This window comes from Salmo salar, chromosome 25 (assembly GCF_965601325.2).
Source record: "Salmo salar chromosome 25, fSalSal1, whole genome shotgun sequence".
Taxonomy (NCBI): Eukaryota; Metazoa; Chordata; class Actinopteri; order Salmoniformes; family Salmonidae; genus Salmo; species Salmo salar.
Window position 1 is genome coordinate 1,964,043 of NC_138315.1, and position 12,093 is coordinate 1,976,135.

Genomic DNA, 12,093 nt, shown 5'->3' on the forward strand with positions numbered 1-12,093 from the left:
CCCAGTTCTGATGTTTAGAAGCTCTTTTCAGTCATAGGAGACGATAGCAGAAACATTATGTACAAAACAAGTTATTGCATGATTGCATGATTGGTTGAGGGCCGATAAGACGGCAGCCCTACCCACTGGCTCCATCACATACACTATCAAGCATTTCACACATGTTATTTAGATACTGACTGTTAGCACTTGGTAGCCTATAGCAACACCCCAAAAGAAAAGGCTTTAGATGTGCCAGGTGAACTTGCAACCACAACACTTGACATAAGATCTTCTCTAAGCATTACATGGATATGGCTCTGAAAATATATACAGTAACTCCTCCCCCATAATCATTTCTGTCTCTTCCATAAATGTTATATCCTTGTATTGCTATGGATGTATTATCAAATTAATTACCTAAGTGAGTCTCAGAAATGGCTAATATAAGAATGTTATCTGATGTTAGCAAGTTTTTGATTTCATTAACCTTATTTCTAACGTTACATATATTAATATGGGCAATTTTCAGCGCTTATCAGAGATAGACATAATATAGAAAATAACAAACAAAGCAAGAGAAAAAATACATTCAGCAGTCATTAATCAGTTGGTGTGTGTAAGTGTGTCTGTGTGCTGTGAGGTTGAAGGTACGAACCCAAAGGCTTGGCTCTCTCATCCCTTCCATGCTTTTGGGAGGGAGGGTGGACAATGAGCCTGTCATAATGGATGTAAGCAAGTTCCCCATGCCTTCTGGCAGCTTTCATAGCTGGGGTAACTTCTTTCTTCTTCTGGCACACAGCTTCAGGATAGTTCTTGTTGAGGAAGATGTATTTGGCTATTTCCAGAACAGCTACATTGTCCTTGAACCTCAGGAACTTGACTACTATCGGCCTGAGCCTGTCACCTGGGCCGGTGGTGGGTTTTCCAGGCCTGCTCCACCTCAATCTTCCTGTAGTCCATCTTCAGTTTCATTTCCCTCACTTTGTCCTCAGATTCTGTCCAGGGCTCATGTGGAGATTCTGCAATTCCGTCCACAACAATGTTGTTCCGCCTTGATTGTCCCTCGAGATAATTGGATATCTCTGTCATTGTTATGATGGATTCACATCCAGAACTGATGTCCTCTCTCAATGACTAACAGATTGCTGTCATCTTGCCGTTCTTCTGTTTAAACTCATAGAGCTGACCCTGGGAGAACTGCAAACTGTTCTGCAGGTCCTGGACCTCTCTGATCATGTCGTCCATTATTTTATTAGTTGACTCCACTAGTATTTGGACACAACACTTGAGACTATTTTCTTGTTGTTGTAACAACTGCTTGTAGAACTCTTTTTGTTTGTTTAAAAGATCCTTCACCTGTGAGACACCACTGTCCTCAACAGTAATCCCGCCGGCTTTGGTCTTTGTCATGGAAGCAACGTAGGTTACGCTGTTACTCCTCACAGTTCCAGATAGGGCTGGTAGCAGGGAAGATTGGAAACAACAACAACAAACAGCAGGGATCTAGACAGCCCGGGACAATCCGTGGTCCCAGCCTCAATGGCTAACTACGTTGCGGGCCCCGTTCAAGCCTCAAGAAAACCCTACTAGCTTGATAGGCAGCTAGCTAGCAGCTGGACTAGCTAGCAGCTGAGCCAAACAGCGCCTCAGACCCGGCCTTGGTTGGCAGGATCACTGGACAGATACAGTAGTAGCGGTCCCTGCAACAGATGCCAACTACGTCACGGGATCCAAACAATAAACTTTCCAAAACAACAAACCGAGCTATCCCTTGTTTTGCATTCAACAGGAAGTGACATGTTTTGGACTTAAGAATGGTAAGCATAGAAATGGCGCACATATTGTAGAACAGATCTACCACTTTAGACTTGCTTTCAATGAGAATGACAGATCTATAACACACATTTCTATGTGAATTTGGTTGGTTCTGCCAAAAAGTTACATATTGCAGCATTAATATTATTTTTAATCTTGAATAAATTATTTATCCAAAATATATTTAGTTCTTATTTTAGAGCACACTATAAGGAGTATGACACCAAGATGTTGTCTGCATCATGTCTGGTTCACAGATCATAGGGTCTTACAGGAGGCATGTATACAGTAGGTCGAAAAAAAAGAGCCTAACCCCTTCATCATGTTTTTCTAGAAAACTGTTTCTGATACAAATGTAAAAAGCATGTCAAACATCCTTCCTCATGATTAAGTATCTTTGTGAAATACCAAAAATATTTTGCATCGCCACTCAAATGGAATCCCCCTACACTTTCCCTGGCACTCATGTAACAAATCCGGATTTGGCTCCCGCAGGTATTTGAACCCTGCTGTTTCTGTATGTATTGTACTATTGCACAACTGTTGTAGTAGCAACTTATCCTGGCGTACCATTTACAGTAACCCTGTGAGACCCACAGTTGCAAAAATGCAACGCTGCCTAAATTGCATAATGAAAAGGTCCTAAACTAAGATATCATATCAAACACGCCAGTGCATCTCCTTAGACCCAAATGTATCTCTTTGTAGTATTTGTTGTCTCTCAGTGTGATTATTGTGGCATCAGTAGCCTCTGAAACATTAGAAACCTGTCCACTCGTCTGAGATTCCGCTGGTCTCCTTCACAAGTATACAGTGGGGGAAAAAAGTATTTGATCCCCTGCTGATTTTGTACGTTTGCCCACTGACAAAGAAATGATCAGTCTATAATTTGAATGGTAGGTTTATTTGAACAGTGAGAGACAGAATAACAACAAAAATATCCAGAAAAACGCATGTAAAAAATTTTATAAATTGATTTGCATTTTATTGAGGGAAATAAGTATTTGACCCCCTCTCAATCAGAAAGATTTCTGGCTCCCAGGTGTCTTTTATACAGGCAACGAGCTGAGATTAGGAGCACACTCTTAAAGGGAGTGCTCCTAACCGCAGCTTGTTACCTGTAAAAAAAAACACCTGTCCACAGAAGCAATCAAACAATCAGATTCCAAATTCTCCACCATGGCCAAGACCAAAGAGCTCTCCAAGGATGTCAGGGACAAGATTGTAGACCTACACAAGGCTGGAATGGGCTACAAGACCATCGCCAAGCAGCTTGGTGAGAAGGTGACAACATTTGATGCGATTATTTGCAAATGGACGAAACACAAAAGAACTGTCAATCTCCCTCGGCCTGGGGCTCCATGCAAGATCTCACCTCGTGGAGTTGCAATAATCATGAGAAAGGTGAGGAATCAGCCCAGAACTACACGGGAGGATCTTGTCAATGATCTCAAGGCAGCTGGGACCATAGTCACCAAGAAAACAATTGGTAACACACTACGCCGTGAAGGACTGAAATCCTGCAGTGCCCGCAAGGTCCCCCTGCTCAAGAAAGCACATATACATGCCCGTCTGAAGTTTGCCAATGAACATCTGAATGACTCAGAGGACAACTGGTGAAAGTGTTGTGGTCAGATGAGACCAAAATGGAGCTCTTTGACATCAACTCAACTCACCGTGTTTGGAGGAGGAGGAATGCCGCCTATGACCCCAAGAACACCATCTCCACCGTCAAACATGGAGGTGTAAACATTATGCTTTGGGGATGTTTTTCTGCTAAGGGGACAGGACAATTTCACCGCATCAAAGGACGGGGCCATGTACCGTCAAATCTTGGGTGAGAACCTCCTTCCCTCAGCCAGGGCATTGAAAATGGGTCGTGGATGGGTATTCCAGCATGACAATGACCCAAAACACACGGCCAAGGCAACAAAGGAGTGGCTCAAGAAGAAGCACATTAAGGGCCTGGAGTGGCCTAGCCAGTCTCCAGACCTTAATCCCATAGAAAATCTGTGGAGGGAGCTGAAGGTTCGAGTTGCCAAACGTCAGCCTCGAAACCTTAATGACTTGGAGAAGATCTGCAAAGAGGAGTGGGACAAAATCCCTCCTGAGATGTGTGCAAACCTGATGGCCAACTACAAGAAACGTCTGACCTCTGTGATTGCCAACAAGGGTTTTGCCACCAAGTACTAAGTCATGTTTTGCAGAGGGGTCAAATACTTATTTCCCTCATTAAAATGCAAATCATTTTATAACATTTTTGACATGCGTTTTTCTGGATTTTTTTTGTTGTTATTCTGTCTCTCACTGTTCAAATAAACCTACTATTAAAATTATAGACTGATCATTTCTTTGTAAGTGGGCAAACGTACAAAATCAGCAGGGGATCAAATACTTTTTCCCCCGCTGTATATTGGTAGCCATCCATGCAAGTACTGTACATGACTTGAAATACGTTTTCCTGTCTTCTCTAATATGTAATGATTATGTAGAAAAAATACATTGAGAAACAAACATTCTGAGCCAGAGCTACAGGTTGTGTTGTAAGTTGATAAAAGTAATCTTTGGGCTTAAAGGGTTGAATAACTGAGACATAGGGCCACATTCAATGGTTGATAGACAAGTAAGATGCATTGTTTTTCTTCCAAATAATGCAAATAAGAAAAACCAAATACTTCAGGAGTAACTTTGATGTTTTGGGTTTATGAGGTCAAACTATTGCCATTGACAATCATTCATTTTATGTTAAAGAAGTAACTCCATGGGCACAGACGTCAATTCAACGTCTCTTCCAAGTTGGTTCAACATAATTTCATTGAACCAGTGTGTTCGCAGTGTGACGATAGGAGATTATCTCTTCAAGTTAATCCAAAAACGACAACCAAATATTACTAAAAGTGGAAAACCCGCAAAATAGTTGATCCTTTCAAAAATATATGTTTTGATAGCAAAATACTCACATTTGGATAGATCAAGTTGATCAATTTAGCTATTTCAGACAAAATATGACTATATTTCAGACATATTTTCCATCATGTCAACGATTTTTATAGAATTTTACAGTTTTCTAAACACAATATTTTCCTGCCATAACATTTTCATAATCAGAGGCCTATTTGAAGTATTTCTGAAGGGTAATACATTGTTTTCCATCATTTTGATCTTTGCCTGGGTATCATACGGTTGTTTAGTTGGGGGCATCCTCAATGTGAGAGGCAGAGGTTACACTCAATACAAAATGTCTGAGTGAATGGAGAGAAACTGCTGAAGAGAGAAACTGCTGAAGGGAGAAACTGCTGAGAGAAACTGCTGAAGGGGGACTCACTTTGTAGACCCTGTAGGGAGGTGGGGGGCACACCTAACAACCTGTACCACAGTAGAGGCATTATAATACTCACATGCACCCGCTAAACTTCTTTGAGCTTTTCTCTTAGTTTAATGTAATTTTGCATTTGAAGTTCAGAGTGGCAGAGATTGTGACCAAAAGGCAATGTTCTCTGGGAAATACTTTTTCCAAATAAACACATTAATGCACCCTACCTAAATCTGAAATAAATAAAACAATGTTGATGTAAATATCACTTTTACCATCAGGTGTAGACACTTCCTGTCATCAGAAGATATTATTTGACTGTCAGCATTGTAAGAAGGCTCTGGTTTCACTGAATGCCAGTGTATGGATGGACACACTATTGAAAAAAATACAGCATAAGACCAATGAAGAGAATAGTGAATACCATAAATAGACTATGCTATATAACACATGCTAAGATTTATTTAAATTCTTGTTTAAATAGTCACCCACAAAAAGACTTGTCAGTCAGTGATTTCAGTCTAAATTTGATTCATTTTAGTTCAGTTCTTGGCATTGTTTAATCTTTATATTGGCAGTTGAGGGAGCGGTGTGGCCAAAACGAAAATGATTTGTCAACATCACACACATTTTGACATTTACGCAACGAACCACACGTTTTCTACTTTTCCCCAATCTCTTCATCATCTCCAACTTTCTTTACCTCATGTAGGCACTCTGCTAGCTGTCAGTCAACCCCAGAGACGAGACCCAACACAGGATACACAACCTCAGATCTTATCAGCTATTCATTTAACCTTTTATGAAAATCCCTGGTATAGGTATAGACAGGGGTTAGAGAGGGGGGGCAGTAACCGAATGGTTACTGTTTCAAATCCCAGGGCTGATGGGGAGGAGTGAGATGGCAACCAAAGGGTTGCTGGTATCAGAATCTCAGGTGCCGCCTAATTTCATTGTGCCCTTGAGCAAGGCACTTAACGCCTAGCCTGGTCCAACTTTATTTTTTTTTGTTGTATTAGGTTAAGGTACTTTTGAGTATGATCAATGAGTATACTTGACACTTTCATATGAACATCAATAATATGTTTTGATGTCTCGTAGATGGAAAGTTGTGTTGTGTTATTTTTTACCCCACCTGGCTTTCAAATTTGAAAACATTTGTTTGAGCTGCAGAATACCGCAATGGCTTGTGGTTATTGTCAAAAAGACAATCTTCTCACAGGACTATGTAAAACATGGTACATTGATGCACTAGATTTAGCATGTGTGTTTTGCAGAGAAAACACTGGCCATGTTGTGATCATCAATATATACCTCAACTTGATTTCTAGATGTAATCTTTATATAATTGATCAGATCATCTACATTGATAGATCATGGTCTTAGATAAACTGGAAGAATACACATCGTTAAAGTGTTCAACTTAATACCAGCCACTTCTGCCTTGAAAATGGCATATGACTGGTTGTGACCAAAACTGTAACGTTGCACTACCTCTGACAGGAATGACAAAGATCTTCTGAAGAAAGTGGGGGTGGAATTTGCGGCACAGTCATTCTCTTCAAAAGTGTTGACAAACAGTTCTCCAAGTCACTTTACTTTCAAACACCAGAGTTAACAGACTGTCTTGGATAGCAGGTGAAACGCTGAAGTCTTTTGCATATTTGTCATTTTAGATATGCAATCATTTATATTCAAAGCAAAAAGGTCTATTAATTCAGTATTGATGAACTATAGTTGTAGAAGTTAATATATGTATTGTTAATATATGTATTAGCTCAGTATTTATTTATTTGTGTCCCTTGTGGACAAATCAGTTTTCTGAATGTAATTAGCTGTTACACAGTTTAAACTCCAGCACACTAGATTATTGTGCTCTCCATGAAGTGTTCATTGGCTCTCAACCAACATTTTGGGTTATTCATCAGGGTTCATCAACAATTTCTTTTCTTAAACATATTTTTTTCTCAACAGGAGAAATGTCTACCAACATCTCTGTGGACCCGGTGGATTTCAACACCTCTGACACCAACCAGATGTGTGACGTCTTTGTCTACCAGAGAGCTGCCTTGATCATCTTCCCAATCTTTTACTGTCTGGTGTTCCTCATCAGTTTATGTGGCAACAGCCTTGTCCTGTATGTGACCTGTCAGAAGAAGCAGAAGTTCAACTCCACGTCTCTTTACCTGGTCAACCTGGCTGTGTCTGATGCATTGTTCACATTGGCACTGCCAGGGAGAGTCACTTACTACATCAGACAGTTTGACTGGCCCTTTGGGGATTTGCTCTGCAGGCTGGCTACTATGTTGTTCTTTTCAAACACATACTCAGGTAAGGTGTGTGTGTGTGTGTGTGTGTGTGTATTGTATGGAGAAAACTGTGTAAGAGCTGCAGCATACCGCAGTGGGTTGTGGTTATAGTCAAAAATAACTTTTTCTCAAAAATAACTTTTTCTCACAGGTTTATATAAAACATTTACATTTATGCCCTAGTTTTTGTATGTGTGTCTGTCTGTCAATGTTTTTCTCTGTCTGCTTGCCTGTCTGCCGGCTTGTGTCTTCTGTTTATTCATCCACTCATCCAATATCCCATCTCCCTCTCTTTCACCAGGAATTGCCTTCATGACATGTATCAGTCTAGACCGGTACCTGGCCATGGTCCACCCCCACCGGCTACAGTATCTACGGAGCGTCAAAGTGGTGCGAGGGGTCTGCTGCCTCGTCTGGCTACTGGTGTCTCTGGAAACCGCCCCCCTGCTCTTCCGTACCATGCTCCATGACCACAGAGGCCGACGAACCTGCATGGAGTACTTCACCTTTGAGGGTAGTCGCTCCACCCCTTATCTTCTCCTCCTGGCCTGTACTGTTTCCTTCTGTCTCCCCCTACTGGTCATCATTGTGTGTTACACCCGGATCAATCTCAAACTGAGTCGCACGGCCAAACAGAACCCGCTGACGGGCCGCTCGGGTCGTAGCCGCAGAGCCAACAATATCATCCTCCTCATCCTCCTCACCTTCGTCCTGTGCTTCAGCCCCTACCACCTCAACATAATGCAGTTCATGCTGAGGAAGATGCTGGGCCAGCCCAAGTGTGACGAGATGCGGGCATTCAAGGTTTCCCTACAGGTAGGACCTGCTAAAGTGAATGTCTGTATGTCAGTTGTTGGTCTGTTCGTTGGTCTGTTTGTTTGTCTGTCTGTCGGTCCGGGAGACTGTTGGTGGGTCTGTCTGTCTATAAAACATGGTAGATTTACATTTATGCCCGAGATGCATCCTTTTGTGTGTGTGTGTGTGTGTGTGTGTGTGTGTGTGTGTGTGTGTGTGTGTGTGTGTGTGTGTGTGTGTGTGTGTGTGTGTGTGTGTGTGTGTGTGTGTGTGTGTGTCTGTATGTCCGACTGTTTAGGGAACTGTGGGTTTATTTTCTTTGTGATACATTGAAATCCTCAACAACATTTTTAATTAAAAAGGCATTGTGTCCCTGCAGGTGACTGTCTCCATGATGAACCTTAACTGTTGTCTGGACCCTGTCATCTACTTCTTTGCCATTAAGACGTACAAGCAGAGGGTGATGAGTCTGTTCAAGGGCTACCTTTCTACCCCTGCTCCTTTCTCCAAAACTGCCACAGTCAACAACAGCAGCAGCAACACCTAACCATCAACACCAGCAGGAAGAGACTGTGGTAGTTCTTTATTATCCAGAAGGTGATTGCACCTAGTTGATTTCTGCATCTAGGGTTTGATTTGAGGTGTGATCATGGGTGTAATATTTGTGTAACAAACGGAGAATTTTGTTTTGCGATAGTGAGCAAAGAATTATCAGGCTGTAACCAATGTTTGGGTGCTAGACCGTCTAAAGCTTTGTTCTCACTGCAGGCCTTAATACTCAAATCCATTTGGTTTTTCAAATCCATTTTGGAATACTGACTGTACAAATGACTGTAGTCATGACTATGACTATAGTCATTTGCTTACATGGTTACGCAAGTTGTCATTGTAATGGCGAGTGTGTCCAGTTGTTGTGTACTGTGTTAAGTTAAGGTGACTGACAACAATGCCTGCCATAGAAGTCTCCCAGTTGCTTTGAATGTTCAAAATCATAGCGTAAGAACACTTTTAAAGCCTCAAAGGATAAGGTGATCCAACTTTCAGAACTAGTCATTTTTGGCTAACCAAAGCAGTCAACAAGCTTGCTAGGTAGCTGTTTAGTTTGCTAGCACAAATCACTAATGTGTTTGTAAACAATTAACAAGCTAGATAGCTACCACATGTTGTTGTCAAACTGTCAACTGAGAAGCCTGCAAACAACACGATATGCCAAATAACAGTAAAATAAATCAGATTTGACTGTTCAGACACAAGTCACATCACCTACAAATATGGTCCAAATTGTGTCTTGAAAAATCCAATTCATTGTGCTTTTTGTCTGTTCAGACTGCAGAAAGAAATTATATTCAAATCAGATATGCATTTTTTTGTCACTTCAAACCAGTGTGAACAAGGCTTAGTAAGATGCAATTAATATAGAGCAGCCTGATTTTGAGCTCAGCTTGAACTATCAAAACTGCAAGCTGAGCCTAAAGGCAAAGGTCAAAGTACGCTTATCGCTTATATTTAAGGCAGGGGAGTATATTGACATGGGGTCCATATCAAATTTACCCATTAATTCATTTCAAATCACTCCATATGTGTTTATTTATTTATGTAATGCCTATACAGTTGGTGTAAATGGTTTACACTGTACATATCCCATTATGTGTTTTATATTGCTATGCCCTGTCGAAGCTGGTGGGGGGGGGCACTTACTAATCAATATGGAATTGGTTTAAGAAGGTCATACCATGGAACATTGTCATTTTATTTTGAATTTGAAAAAAAAGAGAAAAAAAGAAGAAAAACATTGGCCTTACTCCTATTAGCCCATACAAACACATTGATTCTCTACATGGAACAATAGATAGTCCCCCACCAAAAAAAATCTAAAGGAAGTTTGTTCTGAAGTGTCTGTCCTATATCTTTAAGATATAAGAAAAATCAGGAAACATTTTTACATGCATTTAACCCCATATTTTTGGCACTAAACATACTCCATATATACTGTACTTCCATACATTTTTTCGACTGGTACCGGGGGACCTTCAGACAAGTCTTGTGAGGCCTGTGGAAATCCTACAAAAACAACCGATATGTATGGGTTCGTGAGAGTCTCACCTTTACACAGATGGGTCAAACTGTTTGGACGCTACAGACAGAGGTTGGCAGATCGGCTGTACTGACTTCTGATGCTTGTGGGGCTCGTAGAGCAAAACAGAGAACACCATAGTGTTCATGAGAGACCCATCTTTCCATAGAGGGAAAGATAATAGTTTGTAGGCCAAACCGTTCGGACGCTACAGACGATTTTGTGAGAAAACCACATTTTGGGATGTGTCATGATCTGACAAACACCGCTCTAGCTCTGTCACCTTTCACCGCAGACGGGGAGGTATAAAATAGCCGGATGCGGTGGATTGAGACGCATCTAATGCAAAAACAAATCTCTAGCTTAAACTGACTGTAACGGCCGTCGTCGAAATGAGACCAAGGTGCAGCGGAGGATGTGTTCATCTTGAAAGATTTTAATGGACCGAATGAACACTTACAAAATAAACCAAAAAACGACCAGCAACAGTTCTGTCAGGTTACAAAACTAAACAGAAAACATGCACCCACAAAACCCAAAGGAAAAACAGGCTGCCTAAGTATGACTCCCAATCAGCAACAACGATGTACAGCTGTTCCTGATTGGGAGCCATACGCCGCCGAAACAAAGCAATCCCAAACATAGAAAAACAGACATAGAATGCCCACCCAAATCACACCCTGACCAAACCTAAATAGAGACATAAAAAGGATCTCTCAGGTCAGGGCGTGACACTGACAGAATTTTATGGGGAGTTTGTATATTATGCTAATTATTTCCCACGTTAAGTGGTATAATATGACTCAAATGTGTATATATAATTCAGTTGTTATTGTACAAAGAAATGTTACAATATTTTGTTGAAAACTGAATGAGTAAATATTTAATGCAAATGACGTAAAAGTTCTAAGGTGACAAGTTCTTGATTTACAACATGTATATTTGTAATCTGTAAATGTCTGGCTAGAGATATAGGCTGGAGGTGGATGTGGGGACATTTTCTGTATCATTTTACTGTACTGAATAATATAATCTGCAGCTGAATAAACGTATTAGTCATCTCTCTGATGTATAACATTTGTTGCAGGTGGCCATTAAACAGACAGAAGGTACAATAATGAGTGGGTTCATTTTCATTGTGTGGAGAAAAAATAAATATGTGGACCAAGCCAAGTAGAAACAATCTGAATGTATCAAAGCGTATAATTGAATTTCATCCGATTGTATTCGGACACTCTGTATATTTCCATTCCATATTTAGTTATACGACACAGCCAGATCACGGGAAAAACACCAGAGCATAAAAGTCAACCATAATGTTTTCAAATTAAACAGATTTGAGATGTAAAAGTAAATATACCTTAATAGAAAATTACTCAAGTAAAGGTAAGTCACCCAGTAAAATACTACTTGAGTAAAAGTCAAAAAGTATTTTGATAATGTATTTGCTAAAATATTTTTTATTTATTTAACCAGGTAGGCTAGTTGAGAACAAGTTCTCATTTGCAACTGCGACCTGGCCAAGATAAAGCAAAGCAGTTCGACACATACAACAACACAGAGTTACACATCGAATAAACAAATATACAATCAATAATATAGTAGAAAAATCTATATACAGCATGTGCAAATGAGGTAGGATAAGAGAGGTAAGGCAATACATAGGCTATGGTGGCAAATTAATTACACTATAGCAATTAAACACTGGAATGGTAGGATGTGCAGAAGATGAATGTGCAAGTTGAGATACTGGGGTGCAAAGGAGCAAGATAAATAAATAAATAAATAAATACAGTATGGGGATG

The 12,093-nt window shown here is 40.4% G+C and overlaps 1 protein-coding gene across 1 annotated transcript; it reads left to right on the forward strand.

Annotated features, from left to right (window-relative positions):
- Positions 1–704: 704 nt before the first annotated feature.
- On the forward strand, positions 705–11,430 carry LOC106586045 (G-protein coupled receptor 183-like). The gene is made up of 4 exons (XM_014172838.3): positions 705–897; positions 7,085–7,441; positions 7,721–8,235; positions 8,594–11,430. The coding sequence occupies exons 1-4, from the start codon at positions 705–707 to the stop codon at positions 8,759–8,761; spliced, it is 1,233 nt and encodes a 410-aa protein (XP_014028313.3). The 3' UTR covers positions 8,762–11,430.
- Positions 11,431–12,093: the final 663 nt, after the last annotated feature.

Excerpts from the sequence above, each read along its gene's own strand:
- LOC106586045 (XM_014172838.3), top strand. The coding sequence starts at position 705 with ATGGATGTAAGCAAGTTCCCCATGCCTTCTGGCAGCTTTCATAGCTGG. Across the intron at positions 898-7,084 it reads GCCTGTCACCTGGGCCGGTG|GAGAAATGTCTACCAACATC; the intron begins GTGGGTTTTCCA and ends TTTTCTCAACAG. Across the intron at positions 8,236-8,593 it reads CATTCAAGGTTTCCCTACAG|GTGACTGTCTCCATGATGAA; the intron begins GTAGGACCTGCT and ends GTGTCCCTGCAG.